Raw genomic sequence first — 16409 nt, 5'->3', positions numbered from 1 at the left:
GGCAGAGCAAGAATACACTTCTGGAGTATTTACTGAACTAATGTCTAATTTTGCAATACAGCTTCCAGAATAGCAAAGACAGATTTGAAAAAATGACTGATAAACCATGAAATAGAAATGCCACTTAAAACAACTTCAAGACTGGCAGAATGAAATATTAATGGCAAAGAAAGTAGTCTCAGGTTTCCTCTAGACTTTATAATTTATTTTTAATTATGCACATGAAATGTATGAACATACAAGTAATTAGGTAACTTTTTCACACTTCTTCTGTGCTCATTTATTTGTAGGACAACAATCACATACACTTCGCTCTGTAGTGCACATCTCTTTGTGACCGTGTCATCAGCCTAAGAAGAGAAAAAATTATTAGCAATAAAAAAAATAGATGTGATAAAAGTGGTCAGAAATATAACATCCTGCATTTTTATCTGGAGAGAAAGGTTTACAGGGAAAAATAACCACAGCACCACAAGGTTTTCTATAGTATAAGGAATTTTTTCATGTGGCATATTAATTGCTCTGAGGCCATAATCCCCAAAGACTTCTTAGCTGTCAGAAACATAAATTATGTTTTTTATACTTTAAAGGGACAACAAACACATACACTTTGCCCTATAGTGCACATCTACAGGTATTGACTTTGCATCATTTTATGTACAGCATGGAAGTGAAACTGAGAAAAAATATACCCCACTGTATACATGTTAAAATAAAAAGCAAGATGAAAAGATAAGCTATCATTAGTCACTTTTGTTTCCTTGTCACTGAGCCATTTTTAAGGTATTCAGTTTACAACCATTATTTATTTTAGACACTGTAAGAGATGTATTATTTTCTAAGAATTTGCATGTTAAAGATAGAAAGCTGAGAGGGAATATTCATACAAGAGAATATATAAAAATACAGATCAGCCACCTTATAATTTTAAAGCTGGGAGTGAGTTAAAAGAATAGCAAAAGCCAAAATGCAAAGTACTGAGGAAAAAAGAAGGACATAAATCAGTTCAGTTCATAAATCTTGACTCCTAAAAGACATCAAAGATCTTCAGAACTTGTGTTCAGCTAAGTCAAAAGCATTCGTATGTGCATACTTACTATGAACATCCTGCACACTTATGTCCTCTCTTGTTTCTTCTTTTGTATTCCATTACATCTTCATTATGCTGCTTGATAAGCTATAAAATAGAAGTATATTATAAACACCTATACAATTCACAGCTGAATCCAGACAACAAAAAGAGTTCTACAGAATATAAAATACCTGTTATCAAAATGCAAACCACTATGTAACTGGGACCATCCAGAACACAACATATGTTAATTATCAACTGAAAAAGGTGTGGAAACAATGCTTCATAGGACAAACATTTTCTCCTGACCAGATGGGGAGGGCTTCCACTGCTGATTAATTCACCAGCGCCAAAAAAGGGGAAAACCCCAAAGGGAATCCATCCCACCCTGAAAACATGTCACCATGGGAGTGCTGCTTATCCTGCATGATTCGTCCTGAGAGCTACTACATCCTGCTTGCTTTAATACCATAAAGTCTGTGAGTTCTCTGAAACAGAGAACATCTTCCATCTGCACTCTGCTCAGGAAAAAGGAATCCTAATCTACTGAAATCAGCCACCTTAACCAGCTGAAAAGTGAGAAGAGAATTGGTAGTCTGATAAACACAACATTATCTGGGTACATCCCTAGGTTTTCTTTCTTTTTGGAAAGACCATGGGGAGAATAATGCCAAAGCATTAATCCAACAGGCTTGAAGAATTAATTCTGTTGTGGCTGTTTTAAGAAGCTGAAAAAGTTGTTCATTTCTTAAAATAAGAGCACAACATAAAAACGTAAGTATGTGAAAACATTAATAATGAATCATGCTTCAATCTTGACACCTACTATGATCACCCATTACTCCAATAAACTCAGTAGGTTGAAGTCACTGCATTCATATCACTATTATGATTTTTAAGGAATAGTTAAGTTCAACAAAACCAAATAAAAACACTTACAAAAGCCCACAAGGCAGCACTGGTGCTAAATGCCAAGCCAACTCTCAGCCAGTTTGGCTGGGCATTATTCATTTTTTTCACAACAAATGCAGAACGAGTAAAAGCTGAAAAGGCACAAGATTACAAATGCATTAACATTCCTCAGGGTTCGACTACAAAGTACTTAGTGACATTCATACAATCAGGGAAAAAATACAAACCACGACGCAAACCCCAAATGAATGCAATGATGAAGTAGTCTCTATAACATTGTTATAGACAATCCATTCATAGCATCCCCACAGCATACGCTCCCTGACCCGAGAGGGGAGGGGGACTGCCAACAACTAAAAAGCAGTATTCCCCAGCCACAAAAACTATTTCCCTCAGCATCTTGTGCTCTAAAAGGACACCTCTCGCTGTCTCCTGCCTAAAGCCCCCCACCCCCGGGCCCTCCTCACCTCCCATCCCCCACCCATGAAGTGCGCTCCGCGAACATCCTTCCTGGGAAGGGCCGGCACCACCATCGCGGCGAGACATGGTGAGCCTTCCCCCCTGTTGCTGGAAGCAACACCGACTTAAAACAGATAAACAAAAAATTTAAAAATAATTAATGGGCTTCGATTAAAAATACTAAAAGGAGAGAAGCTGCGACCGAATCTTCCACTAACCCCAGACGCGGACTGGCTCGCGGGGACGCTGCCGCCTGCAGGCAGTAGGGCTCCCGCGGCCCTAGGTCAATGGGCCGGGCCGGGCCGGACGGGACCGGGCCGGGCCGGGCCGGACCGGGCCGCGCAGCAGGGCAGCCCACCAGCCTACCCCAAAGGGGCTCTCGCCCTACCGCCGCTCACCAAGGCCGGGTGGTGGTGGTGGTGCTGGTGCTGCCGATACCACCAGCCCCCAGCGCCTCACCGCCCTCAGGCCCGCCGCCATCTTGTTGACCAGACCCGGCTCCGCCCTCGGGGGTGGGACCGCCCCGCCCGTGCCCCGGCGGGCGGGCTCCGCCGCGTAAGGCACGGCGGACCCTACGCAACCTGATGGCCCTCCGCTCTTCCCTGCCTGCTGCCGGCACCAAGCAGTGCCGCCGCCGAGCCGGAACCACCCCGGGCCGGCCTCGGCTCCGCGGCGGAGCCCACACAATTGGCGGGGCGGGGCCGGCGCGGGGCCGCGGCGCATGCGCGAGGACGCCGTGACCCGGCTGGGGAAGCGCCGCGGTGCCATTTTGGCGGCGGCTCGGCGGCCGCTCGGGACCACGTGAGCGCGCCCGGGGCTGGCGCGGGGAGCCCGGCGCGCGCGGCGACCGGAGGAGCCTGGAAGGGCTGGGAGTGGCCGGGAAGGGCCGGGCCCGCGGCGGCGTGGGCGGCAGGCGGCGGGAGCGGCTATACTCCTGCGGGGAGACTCACGGCGGCGGCGGTCGAGCGGCGGGGACGGGACGTAGCCGGCCCACCCACTCACTCGCCTCCTCGGAACCCCTCGGCGGAGCCGGCGGCGGGGAGGATGCCGTCTGTGAGCCTGCCGCCCAAGGAGAACGCGCTCTTCAAGCGCATCCTGGTGAGTGGCGGGGCGGGAGGCCCGGGCTCGACTGTGGGGAGCGGGTTGAGGAGGCCCCAGCTCGTACCCCGAACCGGAGGTGAGCGGAGCCCTGGCGCCACCGTCCCGGTCGCGGCTCCTTACGGCTGGGGCAGGCCGGCCCCAGCGCCGCCTGTCACTCGCCCACCTGACCGGGGGCCGCCGCGTCTCCCCGCTCGCCCACCAGGTCGCGGCGCTGGCCGCGTTGAGGCACCCCGGGCTCCGGGAAATACCCCGTGGCCGCTTCATTCATCGCTCGCCGTTGCAGCTGCCGTCCTGCCGAACCACCCACCCTGGATTCGCTTTATTTTTTTTTTTCTTTTATAACTCGTTGTTTTGCTGTAGACAATAACCATGTTTGTTGGTCGATGGGAAGATGGCTTTCGAAGGAGGAAGTGGAGAAGGATGAATGTTTTGAAGTCTTCCTGAAGTTTAATTTGCAGCCAACTTCTGTGGAAATTTGTCAGTCGTTTTTACTGGGTGGCGGCTGGCATATTGATCAGAGAGAACATTCAGTGGAATTTAGGCAATAAGCCTGGTTTTCAGAATGAGGTTAAGATGGTCTACATTCCAAATACCAGCAAAGTATGCCCAATTCATACATTTTTAGCGTGCCAAATCAGTATATATTGAGGATCTTGTTTCAGCTTTCATGTGGTGTTGCAGGAACATTATGTTTCTAAGGTCATGGTTTGAATTGGAAATATCTTATGTTTGTTGGTGAGCAACTTAGTGGATTTATTTAGAATACTCTGTATCTAGATCAAGCTGTTTTCTCTCAGAAGTCCATTTTGTATGAAAATCTGTTATCTTTCGAAGAGACACTACTATTTTGAGTCATTCCAAAGATCAGAAGTAAGATGAGTATTGTTCTTTTGGAGCAACAGCATTCTTAAGGTTCTGTAAACTTCTGAAACTTAAGTGGGAGCAATGTGTACAATCACTTCTGTTTCCAAAATGTTTTATGGAAATGGAACACTTAGAGCTAGAAAGCTGTATTAACAGGCATGTGACCATAAGACATGCAATTTCCATTAGGGTTAAAAAGTAAATATGATGAACTATAAATCTGATTTCTGCTTTGAAAGCATCAGTCATGCTTCTGAGTTGGTATGACCTTGTAGTAAGTATGTAGTTTTAGTATGTTACAGGCTGGGAAAGATCTAGCCTTGCTGCTCAGTGATCCATCCTCCTTTGCAGGATGGTTTGTGTGATTACAGGGCACACTGAATTAAGGAGCTTGTCTGTGTTTAAATCTGAGCGGGTTTGGTTGGTTTTTGTTTCTTTCCTATTTTTTTTAATTTTTTTTTTCCCATTGCTTGGATGTGTCTGAGTATTTGTGTGGAGGGCAGGAACAAACAAGGAGTAAGAATGTCTTTGGGAAACTGCTGGCTCAGCACCCTTGTATTCATAACTTGAATCAGATTAGGAAAGGTGTGCCCCAGTGCAAGCAGATTTCTGTTTCCTGCTTTTTTTTTTTCTGAGAATCTTTAATAAAAATCGAGGAGTTTGAGGTATCTGGTGTATAGGCTAAAAGCTGTTGTCATTGTGATCTTTTTCTGTGTGTCACAGGGATGAGCCTGTGAGACATGTGTAGTCTGGTGTTTATGACAGCCCCATGACGAGGTATCTTTATGACACATGGTGAATAGAAAAGGTTTGAAACTGGTTTTTATCACACTGAAAATTTTGCTAATGAACTACTTGTCTGCCTTGTTATGCATAATGACTCTACTTCGTTTTGGTTACAAGTTTGACTTGACTTACTGAGATATCTTTTAAGGACGTCCTAAGTGCAGGCCCTAAGAAAAATTACTTCCCTTCTATGCCTTCAACTCCTGTCTTCACACCACTCTCATCCTGCAATGTCTCTTCATTCTACACTGTGTTTTCTGGAGACTGTAGCACTTCATCCTCTGCCACCTCTTGTAGTGTCCTGTAGGAGACTGAACAGCAGTAGGAGGAGCTGAGGTCTGTCTGTGCAGCTCTGAGCCCCCGGCCAGAAATGAGATGGTCCTGGGTAAACTCATGCTGCCTCCTGGCCCAGCCAGGCCTCGTGTCCTGTTCAGCATGCCTGGATGTGATTTTTTCAACAGATGCTTTGGGAACTGGTCCAAGTGTTATTGAAAGGATGCAATACCCTACAGATACATAATTACTGGTACATAGGCTGTTAACAGAAATTTAAACCCATTCCCATTCTGATTTGCATGGAGATAATAAACACAGGAGCTAAGTGGATAACTGCCTTGTATTTATGCAGGTGAAGCATAATTGGTGGATTTTTCAATCTGTTTTTTGTGTGTTTTCAATTCCTGAGGCCTCTTTTTTTTTTTTTTTTTTTTCAGATATATACCTGAAACACAAATGTTACCAACCTGCTCAGCTTTGCGTAGTAAATGGCAATAATTAGCTTTCAGAGTTTGTTTTTTTTGTTTGTTTGTTTAGTAATAAGCATCCTGCATGGTCAGTGCATTTCTCATGTTAATGTATCTGCTCATAATCCAGCATTTCCACTTACCTGACAAATTCTGAGTTCAGAAGCATGTACACTTTGTGTGTTCCAACACACTGTAACTAGACTGACCTCTTCTAGTCAGTTTACAGGCATGTGGAGGTTCCGATAGAAACATTTTTCCATTTGAAAGGTACTTCACAATTCAGAGTTCCTGTAGTACAGCAGGAAAGGGATCTGCATGATTAGCTTGAACAAAAATACACCCACAGGATTAGCAATCACCATTCTCCTTAGATTTGCACTTCCATTAAAAAAAAGTGTCTAGCTCATACAGTTTTTATAGTTTTAACTATTTGCTACTAGGTCTACAAGTAGATGTTCTACTGCTCAGAGATTCTGAGTTTAGACTAAAAATGGATCTCAACATTGGCATATCTAAAATAATTGAGTCCTTATGATTCTTTTGAACATACTTAATTTCTAGGTAGTCAAGAAATTGCTAGAGAATAATTCAGGTGAGGGCAGGGGGAAGCATAGAATAGTAACCACAGGACAGTAATGGGTAAGTTGGCATTTTGGTACACAAAAGGCTGGATGCATTATGAGACAATGGAAAAAGTACTTTACTCCATTTCCTTCCACTTGCCCCCACCGTAACTATCAACTATGGAGCTAGAAGCTGTAGGAAGCAAGATTGACTGATTTTTAATTAAATATAACTGATGAACAGTCTTTGACGATTCCTGGCATTTTGCCAAATTATTCATTGCTGTGTCTGGTTAGGTACAGTTCATCAGTGACATTCAGTTTTATTTCACAAATCCCAAAGATGATATTCAATCAAGTTTTCTTTGGATGTAGAAGTTAAATATATTTATTGAAAAGGTATTGAAGAAGCATTAAATGCAAAGCTGTTAGAGGTGCCATATATTTTGTGGAAGAGTTTTCTCAGTCCCTTGAAACATCAGGATGAACTTCTTGGAGTTCTGGCAGATTAAGGTGGTGCAAATATTTTTCTCCATGTGTAGTGAGCTTAGCCTTTAATGAGCAAAGAGGAAGAAAGTCCAAGTCTTTAAGAAGTGAAACATCATTGTATTTTTTGTTGGAAACAAGCAATGTGGTTGTGTGTTTTCAGTCCTTGTTTAAACAGTTTCACTGACTCACAACTCTATTTTGTGCTGTAGAAGTAGTGTACTGAGGAAGAAGACGCCTTATTAGTTTGAGCTGGTGTTTATTGCATTGTGTGAAGGTCAGTTTCCCTGTTCAGGACTGGGGATTAGCCATGGCCATTTTCACATATGAAGGTTTTTCATCTTTTATGTCTAGCAGTTTCCTTAGGTGCTGTGCAGGCTTGACTGGGCATGGCCAGAACCTGTGTGCTCCAGTGGGGTATTGCAGTAACCAGGGTGTGTCCTGCAGAACAGGGGCATTTCAGCTTCACATGGCCATTTTTACTTTAACATTGCAGAGCTTGAAGGCATTGTCTTTGAGCTGGTGGTCTTCCTTTCCATGCTGGTTTTGACAAGTGTTCTACTAATGATATAGGAATTCCTGGTGATAAAATGCCTGCTGAACAACCTCTCTTCAATGCCTCTGCTGTAAATATGCTGAGTTCCTTGTACTGGGATATCTTCCTGTTTCTTCATTCCAGAATCTGCTCCCTGTCCCTCCACTTTGAAACTAGACGGACCAGTGCTTCTCCTTTACTAAACTTTGATCAGCATGAATTCTTTTAAAACAATGTTGTGGCCACAGAAATTTAGGTGCTGACTTTAAGATTGCTGAGGTGACAGACTTGGAGATCTCCTCTTAAGTCATCTTAATTCAAGATTAAAGACTTGATTTCCAGAATTTCACTTTTACCAGTAACCAAGTAAATTAGTTTGTTTTCAATCACTGTTGCATTTGCATGGCTGTACAGTAATCAAGTATGCACACCACTGGAATTTTACTGTGTACTGTCTTCCGATTGAAATACAGAATTGCTAACAAGGTTGTTCTAATAACTTGTCTGTTGAAATGTCAGTCACTTGGTTTTTCTTTGCCAAGAGGAATACCCTGCTTTGTCAGTAGTAGTAGGAAGAAAAATAATACATTGGCAGAAACATTGGCATGGAAGTACAGGATAGACTTCCTGCTTTATGCAGAATCACTGATCTTATTTTTCAGAACTGTTTCTCAAAGCTGCTTAAGAATTTAATTGCTGTTTGTGAGTTTAGGATGCCATTGAGAATTCCCTTGAGCAATACATATGTTACTAAAGCCTGTTCATGAAATTAGGCCATTTTTGTCACTGGTGCTGTCAGAAATTGTAGAAACGTGATTCTACAAAAGACTCATTAACAGAAGCATCCTCATTTGTAGGACTATAGCCCATCTTACATTGTTATGGCTATAGATATTCCTGATTGAACCCAAATTGGTTTTAACTGGGGCAAGGGAGTTAATTCCATTTATGTGCTTCTACTCTTTATTTTGGTTAGAATTTGATGACACTGTGTTTATTTCTGTTTTTGAAAGGTTTTCTTAATGAGATTTTGTTGATTGCACTTTTTCTGGATGTCTCAGATTTAAATCTCTAGTCTGCATCAGCACTGTGTTAATGCAAAGGGCGTGGGCATAAGGAATTACACAATCTGTGATTTTGCTGATAGGGAATTGTGGAATTAGAGAAAATTAACAGTTATTCATTGCCATCCTTAAAATGTGGTTAGTGAGACTTGTTACAGGGATTTCTGTTTGCTTGTGTGATACCACAGAATCAAGTTAACGAACCTTGTAATGTTGAAGAATATACTTTCTTATCTTAATAGACCCATTTATCTATTTTTTAATGCTCAGTGCTACCAGACCTCATCTTGCATACCTCAGTGCTAAGGGTGAGGAGGTGTAATACATGGGTAGAAAGCCAGTAGTTTCACTGTGCATCTTAGACTATTTTGTGAGATATGTGGACACTTCAGCTCAGGTCTGAGTCCAGAACAACCAAGGCTCCTTTAGACATTTTTAACCCAGATCTTGGAATTTGAATTGATACACTTGGTTGTTTCAGATAATTGTTGAAAACCAAACATATCCTGTGCGTACCGGATCTCTTGTGAGGTACAGTCAGTTTCTTGATGAGTCCAGGGGTGAATCTTGAATGTAGGGATTCCAGGGTCATGAACAGAAGTCAGCATTTTTTAGTTGGCAGGGCCAAATTCATGGTAATTCTCCCCAAGAAGAGATTAACACAAGCAAATACAGGCCAACAGATCTGATGTTGAATAATGTGGGGTGGTTTTTTCAGCACATCTGTCTTCAGTTAGTGAGGATTTCTAGTCTTCTAGAAGAGCTGTAGTTAACTATTTTTCAGCCCCCATTTCCAGATAAATTTTGTTAAATAATGTAATAAATAATAAATAAAGAATAATGAGACCAATTTAAAAGCATAGACATGGCATAGATATTTTTTTTTCTTCTGCCTTAGTATTAAATGAAAAGGTACACATATTTCATATATTCTTCCTAATTTGAAGTTCAGCTTTTTCTCTGTTTGTATGCTACCAAGCACTGCTAGTTAAGAAGCAATCAGTGACTTTTCCAAAAGGAAAGACGTGCTGTACAGAGGAAGATTTCTTAACCCCTTGAACCAGGCAATTGCTGAAGCTGTGTGTTACACTGATCAGTTTAATTAATTAGCACTTCAGAGCAGTGAAAAAGAATAGTTGGTTTCAGTTGGACAGCAGAAAACTGCCAGTTTGCTCCAGAGTTTTTCAGCATTAACATAGCTGCAAGATTTGTGTGGTTTCTTCAGTCCTTGGGTTCATACATCTTGTCTTTGTCATGAAATTGAATCAGTATGGTGGAGTATCTTTTATCTGGAGCTGCTGAGCTGTTCGATGTGGTTAATGCTCGAAGGGCCCACTAATTCTTAGTGAGTAGTAGCTCCTAATGCTTCCAGTTTCCAGAATCTTCTTTACTACATTGATCTTGAATTAGTGCATCTTAGTAATTTGACTTGATCTCGTCTACCTGTAGAGAGAGGAACTGTGCTGGAAAACAGCCTTGAGCTGCCCAGCACCTGAATTTACTATCTGGTAAGTGCTGTAGCTGAACTGTGCTGGAAGAAATAGAATCAGAGTGGCAGATACGCATATTCTGCACTGTAAATGCACACCTTAGGTAAGGCAAAGGCCAAGGATTCCAGTGCTTCCCACTGCCAGTGGTCTCACAGCATCGTAGTTGCCAGCATTGCCATGGGGTGCCCCAAGTGTACATCCATGACTGCCACCAGGAGAAACTGTGGGATCCCCTAAGAGCACACTGCTGTAGTTGAAAGGGTTTGTTGTAGAATCAAAATAATTTGGGTTGGAAGGGACCTTTGAAGGCCATCCAACTCCTTGTCTACCATGGATGGGCACAAGCCTCAAAACCTTAGGGAATAGGACATCAGTTTCAAATCTGTGAATTGTTTTCTTTGAGCAGTCCCTTCATTGTACTTCTTCTTGGGGACTTGCAGATGCAAGTAGAACATTCACCGGTGACCATGTGTAGATCAGCTGTCCTGGTAACTGTTCAATATGATAGGGAGTATTCTGCAATACATTTCCTGTGACAATGACACTGGCTATGTCACTTGATGAGGGAAGAGGGGCTGAGTATAGTGAACTACAGAAAAATTCAGTTTGCAGCTCTGTTGTCTTTTGAAGTTTAATGCCAATTCCTTTTCACTCATTTAGTGAAGAAAATAATATACTTCAGCTGGTCTGTCACAGCATTGACTAAATCAGGATGCTTGCTTTTACAGCATTATTTGTGGGTGAGAAGTGATTTCCTGTGGGGATTTTGTGGGGCTTTTTGGTTGGTTGGTTTGGGTCAGTTGTTTTTAAAGTATTGGGGCATTAGGTAGCTTAGATTCATTTTACTTCAGTTAAATTGCAGATGTGGGGTTTTAGGTTGGAGTAAAAAGTGTTGACCTGGTAAAACACAGAGTCTTAGAAGAGAAAATAAACAGTTAAAAGTTCTTCATACAGTTTTTTGTAAAATTCTGTCTCTTCAATGGAAATTGCACACACTATTTTTGGTTCCTGTTAATTTTCAAAGGGCATAATAATTGGTAATGTGATTCCATCCCACTCACCTAGTTCTGCTGTATTGGTTTTATTCTCACACTGCTCTTTCTTATAACTTGCTGATTCAAGTAAGAATAAAAAGAAAGCATTCAATAATGCCCCAGTGCTCCCACTTGTGAGTTTGGGGAGTAGATGCACCTCTTTGATAATTACGCTTGAGGAAAAACCTCTAGTCTTGCATGCTTCCAGGTGAGACGACAAAGGTGGTTTCTCCTTTATGTTGGTCTTCTGTGATTGTCTTCATCTTGCTCATAAAACACTTTTGAGTCTGCTTCTCACCTGTTCAATCAACTGCAAAATTCAGGTTGGATAGATTCCTATGAGACTTTCTGTTTTGTTTCACTGCTGAAAATTAGTTTTAAAATACTCTTGAATCAGCTAGGTTTTACCTATGTACTTTCTCAAGCGTTCCTGCTTGAAAGGGAGTTTTCTGTGTTATGTGGTGGTTGAGGTGATTCTTTGTGTAGGTTGAGTGGTACTTGGTGGCAGTGTAGATTCACTGTGAAGCTTCTGGTCAGTCTCATGGTAACTCTTGGTGTTTATGCTGAGCTGGCCTGCTGAGCTGATGTTAACTGATGTTACTGAACATACAACACACTTCAGTCTGCAGGGTAGTTATTATAAAAAATCTTACAAATAGCACATTTAAGTCTGGATGGCTATTAAATTATTTAGCTTAGTTATTAAATGCTTGCAAGACGTGAAGACTGCTTTGTGATAAGAGGATTTGTACTCCTGGGTGTGAATAAGTGCAAAATATTTAATGTATAAATGGCAGAGTCCAGTCTGCTGTGTGCTGTGTATTTGATCCTGAGGGACATACCTGCATGTCAAAATGCTGCACTTTACTCTTATCCTGTAGTTTTAGTTGGAAATACATGTATTTGACCATAAAATGTCTAGTTTCAGAGGGAAGAATTACTTGGGAGTAAAATATGCTGCCTGCTTATAGGTAGCTGTTGTGGGTTTGGAGCTGGCTGAACACCAGTGCATCCACGAAAAATCATTCACTCATTCTCCTCTTCTATAGATTAGCAGAGGAGGGGACAAGAGCAATTGAAAAGGACTTCATGAGTTGATGTAAGAATTGGGAAGAAACATTTTAAGGGCAAAACAGGCTTAAAACTTAAAGTATAAAGAAAAAAATTAACAACAGACTTAGAAGAGGATGAAGAAACCTTTACAACACCTTTTCCCTCTCCCAGCCCTTCTTTCCTTCCTACCAACAGTGCAGGGAGACAAAACATGGGGTTTTTAGTCAGTTTGTCACTTCTAAACAATCTTTCTTCAGTTTGCTTAGGGAAAGGAGTCTCTTTTGCTATGTCACGGGACCCTTCCGACAGGAGGCAGTGTTCTGTGAACTTTACCAATGTGCTTCTAATTTTCACAGGCAGCAGTCTTGCTTGAACCTGCTGCAGCATGAGTTCCTCCCACATGGCAAAGCAGTACTCCCACAACTGTTTTTTGTGGGCCTTTTGATCAATGGGGTACACTCTTCTAAGGATGAGCTGTTCTAGTATAAAAGCAAAGGTCTTCGTCCTATATCTTTAGAAGCAAGGGTTCTCTTTCTCTGTTCAAGCCTCTCATCAGTTCACAGCTTCTCAGCATCCACATGCTCCAGTGTGAGCACCTTTCATACACAGGCTGTGAGTGAATTCTGCATCCCCCCCATGCACTTCAGGAATTATAAGGAAACAGTTTGCTGTATTAACAGTCCTCATCATGGCTTGTAGAAGACTCAGCTCTGACGTGTAGCACCTCCTCCTCCTCCCCCTCCCTGTTTTGCACCAACCTCATTGTTGCCATGTTGTTCTCGTGTGTTTTCGCGTTTTTCTTTTCTGCGACTTGGGAGGAATGGTGTTCGTAGATTTGTTTATTCTCAAATTCTGTCAATTGAAATGTTTATATATATACAGTTCTGCAGTACTGAAAGGCTGATCTTGTCTGGTCTCTGCATCAGGGAATTGCTCGCCATGCGCCTCACTGCTGGTCAAATGGTATCCACCAGCACCGCGCAAGCTGCGCTGGCTGCTGCCTCCACTCAGCACCTCTCCTCATGCGAGACAATGAAAGGAAAAGCTGCCACTTCTGCTAAAAGCGGCTAAACAAATAAAGTCCATTGCAAGCCACCGGAATAGCAGCGGCCGCCCCATGCTAATGTCGGATGCGCAGCCACTCCCAGCCGCATTGAGCGCTCTCGGTACTAGCCTCGGCCACGTGGCTGCTCACGGCGCCGGGACGGCCCCCGGTGCCAGAAGCCCAGCAGCCATGCTAGTAGAGGTACCAGGGCTGGGAAGAGCTCCTGTGGCCCCCTCCAAGGAGAAGAAGAAAGAGGAATGGCCTGCTTTTTTTCCTTCTTACATATGTAATCACAGAAGCGTTGCTAACTTCTCTAATTTATCCAGACAATATGTCAGTCGTCAGAGCCGGGATAGGTTCTGCTGGACACAGTAGAAATTTGGGGTAGCTTGCTTTTTTTTTTCCCCCCCCAGAAGCAGTCTCTGTGTCTTCCTCTGTCACTACTAAAAAGCCAGATTGTGTTAACCTAATGCAGCAGCAAACAATTGGAGAGCCTAGTTGTGTACATTTCAAAAATACAAAATCTCTAAAATGCTCTTGTGATAAGGTATTTGTTTGTACAATATATAAATAAAACAGTGCTGAATTGCTTGGATAAAAGTAAATTCTGCTATTGTAAGAAGCTCTTAGTGCTACTGTAATCAGTAGCATGGCCCTTAAAATAACCACCCTGTGGTTACCTTGTTCAAGTATCCATGTCAATGTACACTATGTGTAGGTTTGGCAGCGAGGTTTAGGGAGTAGATGGTGCAGATTGAAAAATGGAAAGCTGGGGCAAGGGTGGAACAAGCTCCATGTAGCCATGAGCTGTGGCTAGATGTAGGTAAGCTTAAATAGCGGGAGTATTTTCACCTTTCCTCATGGCAGCTACCAAAGAAGAAATGTGGAGGAATTTATTCACATGTGACACAATGAGCCATGTGCCTATGTAAGGAATCTGCTGGCCAGAGACTGAGTCAGCACAAATGCCTTTATACACTTCAGAGAACATCAGAATACAAGCCCTCCTTCCACCTCAGATGTGGAATTCTAGAGAATATGAGCAATCTCTGTGCCTTAAAATTTCTGTGTCTGTCTAGTAATTGCCATGCATTCTGATCCACTGAATAAATACTTAGTGGTGGGAGAAGCAATGCAAATGCAAATTGTCACTTACCTCCTATTGTCTTGCACAATTTTGAAGGACTCATACTTTGCCTGCCTCATCTTACTAATTCTTTATAGAATTGTATTAAAGCAGATGTTATTTCCTTGCTATAAAGATAGAAAATTAGTTAAGGGTATAAAAAGAATCTTGGTGTGTTTGGAATAGGTTGCAATTCTGGCCATATCATGTATAGAAAAACTTGTTAGATATCTTAAATATTTGCTAACTTATTAAGTGAAAAACTTCTAAGGGCAGGAAATGTGTAATAGATTCAGTACTGATGTAGAGTCAGATTCTGTTCTTCTGAAGCATTACTCTTCTTAACCTCACTCTTCTAAAGTTCAGCTTTTTATGTTTTCTCATTGCACGATGTCACAAATTGTAGCTGTAGCACTTGTCTGTCAAGCATTACAAGTCTCCTCTCACTGCTGGCTTTGAAGTTTATATGTGCAGGAATTTAGCTTAGTGCAGGCAACTGTGCTCTTCCAGCCATCTCTGGAACAGAGAATGATATTACTTCTGCCGAACATCTGTCCTAAAGCAAAGGTTGGAGTTCTGGGAATGACTGCTACAACCTATTCATCTGGAAGGAAACAAGCTACCCAGATGAATAAAATTCCTGTTTCCAAAAAGCCTGTGTCTTTATGTCCGGAGAATACTTGATATGTCACCATTCCTGCTTCTGTGATTTTTTTTTTAATTTTTTTTTTTAATTTAAATTGCTGGGGTTTTTGTCTTCTCATACTCAGAAATTACTTACTTGCTTAGGGATCTTTTTTCCCAGGCTGTATATATATTTTCTGTCTCCTTTTTATTAAAAGACTTCGGTTTGATTTGTCTGTTCCTTGAAACTATAGGCTGACTGAGGTTTGTACCAGCTATGGTTGCAAATGCTTCTATCCTGACTTCCTTCTGTCTCAGTCATACCTTAATTTAAGCTTGTTAGCCCATAATATCTCTGGAGAATGAGTTAAGTATGTGCAAAGCTTTAGGCAGGAGAATCTCAATGGTGTTGGGCCCACTTTGAGGCAACAACCTCTTCTTTTCTGAAGAACTAAATATGACCTCAGTTTCATTCATTCCCTTCCTTCCATTGTCAAAACATAGTGTGTACATAGAACACGTACACAGAGTAAGGAAACTCATAAAATAACACAATTTGAAATGTTTTCATTAACAGAATGAAATAAGCCTGAAAGTATTAGCTAGGAAACTTGAAGAAATTGTATACAGGAAATCATTCCAATTTGTCTTGATCTAGAAATAACCTGTCAAAGGAAACCTTTGATGCTTCACTGAGGGGTATAAATAGCCATGTCTATATACAAAGCTATATTCTGGAGATAAAAGTATATCCAGATTGTTTCCTGATAATTTGTTGGCCCTATCCAAGTAGTTTCTGGGTTATGAGAACCTTTCTGTAGATGTAAGTGGATATTGACTTGTAAATCTTTCCTCCATGAAGCCTAAAGGAAGAATTTGTTGTAGTTCTTAGTGAATTTTCTCTGTTCCAAACTACCTTGCATTATAAGCTCTGTATCACGCTAGAAAGTTTTATGTGCAAATATTTCCTGTCTCTAGCATATATCCCATCTTGGCATATACGACTTTCCCTAAACTTCAAGGTGAGAGCCTGGTTATTACAGTCTACCACTAAATGGTTCCATTTAATAATATTTCACATTCAGCCAGCATCTGAGCGAGCTGTACTCAAAGCCAGTCTGCAAAACCCCAGAGTGCTCCATCTGCTTGTGACAGTGCCTTAGTTACACTGCAGACACATTCTTCAGTTCCTGTGGCTGCACCACTTCTGTTTCAGGTTCTGCTGCTTTCAAAACTACCTGGGTGGGGGCAAATGGTGGCTCTACTTTTCTGGGAGGAGGCCTGGCTAGTAACCTTTATGACTGATAGTTTCAATTAAAAAAAAAAAAAAAAAAAAAAAAAAAAAAATCTGTAAGCTCTGACTAGTGGCTGATTATAGTGCTTCAGCCAGCTACTTGAAAGCTGATAATGACTGGAAGGTGTAAGTAATAACCCAGTCAAGTTTAATAG

General features: G+C 42.0%; 2 protein-coding genes across 3 annotated transcripts in view; one reads left to right on the top strand and one right to left on the bottom strand.

Annotated features, from left to right (window-relative positions):
- Positions 1 to 183: 183 nt before the first annotated feature.
- Positions 184 to 3211, bottom strand: NDUFC1 (NADH:ubiquinone oxidoreductase subunit C1). Its single transcript, XM_086889873.1, has 4 exons — positions 2842 to 3211; positions 2012 to 2115; positions 1098 to 1177; positions 184 to 350 (listed from the first exon to the last, which is right to left on the bottom strand). Coding segments are annotated over exons 1-4 (555 nt in total). The 3' UTR covers positions 184 to 349.
- The window catches only part of NAA15 (N-alpha-acetyltransferase 15, NatA auxiliary subunit), a 39793-nt gene continuing 25640 nt past the window's right edge, over positions 2257 to 16409 (top strand). The window contains exon 1 of one of the 2 annotated variants that reach the window (XM_086889838.1): positions 2257 to 2531. In XM_086889838.1, the coding sequence (XP_086745964.1) occupies positions 2529 to 2531 (3 nt within the window). In that variant the 5' untranslated portion in view covers positions 2257 to 2528. Of the gene's footprint in view, positions 2532 to 3286; positions 3542 to 16409 lie in introns of those variants that run through there. The other variant, XM_086889837.1, reaches the window with a different exon arrangement.

This window comes from Cyanistes caeruleus, chromosome 5, assembly GCF_971803275.1.
Source record: "Cyanistes caeruleus chromosome 5, bCyaCae1.hap1.1, whole genome shotgun sequence".
Lineage (NCBI taxonomy): Eukaryota > Metazoa > Chordata > Aves > Passeriformes > Paridae > Cyanistes > Cyanistes caeruleus.
Note: the sequence above shows the minus strand (reverse complement) of the source record. Positions and strands in the feature narration are given on the sequence as shown.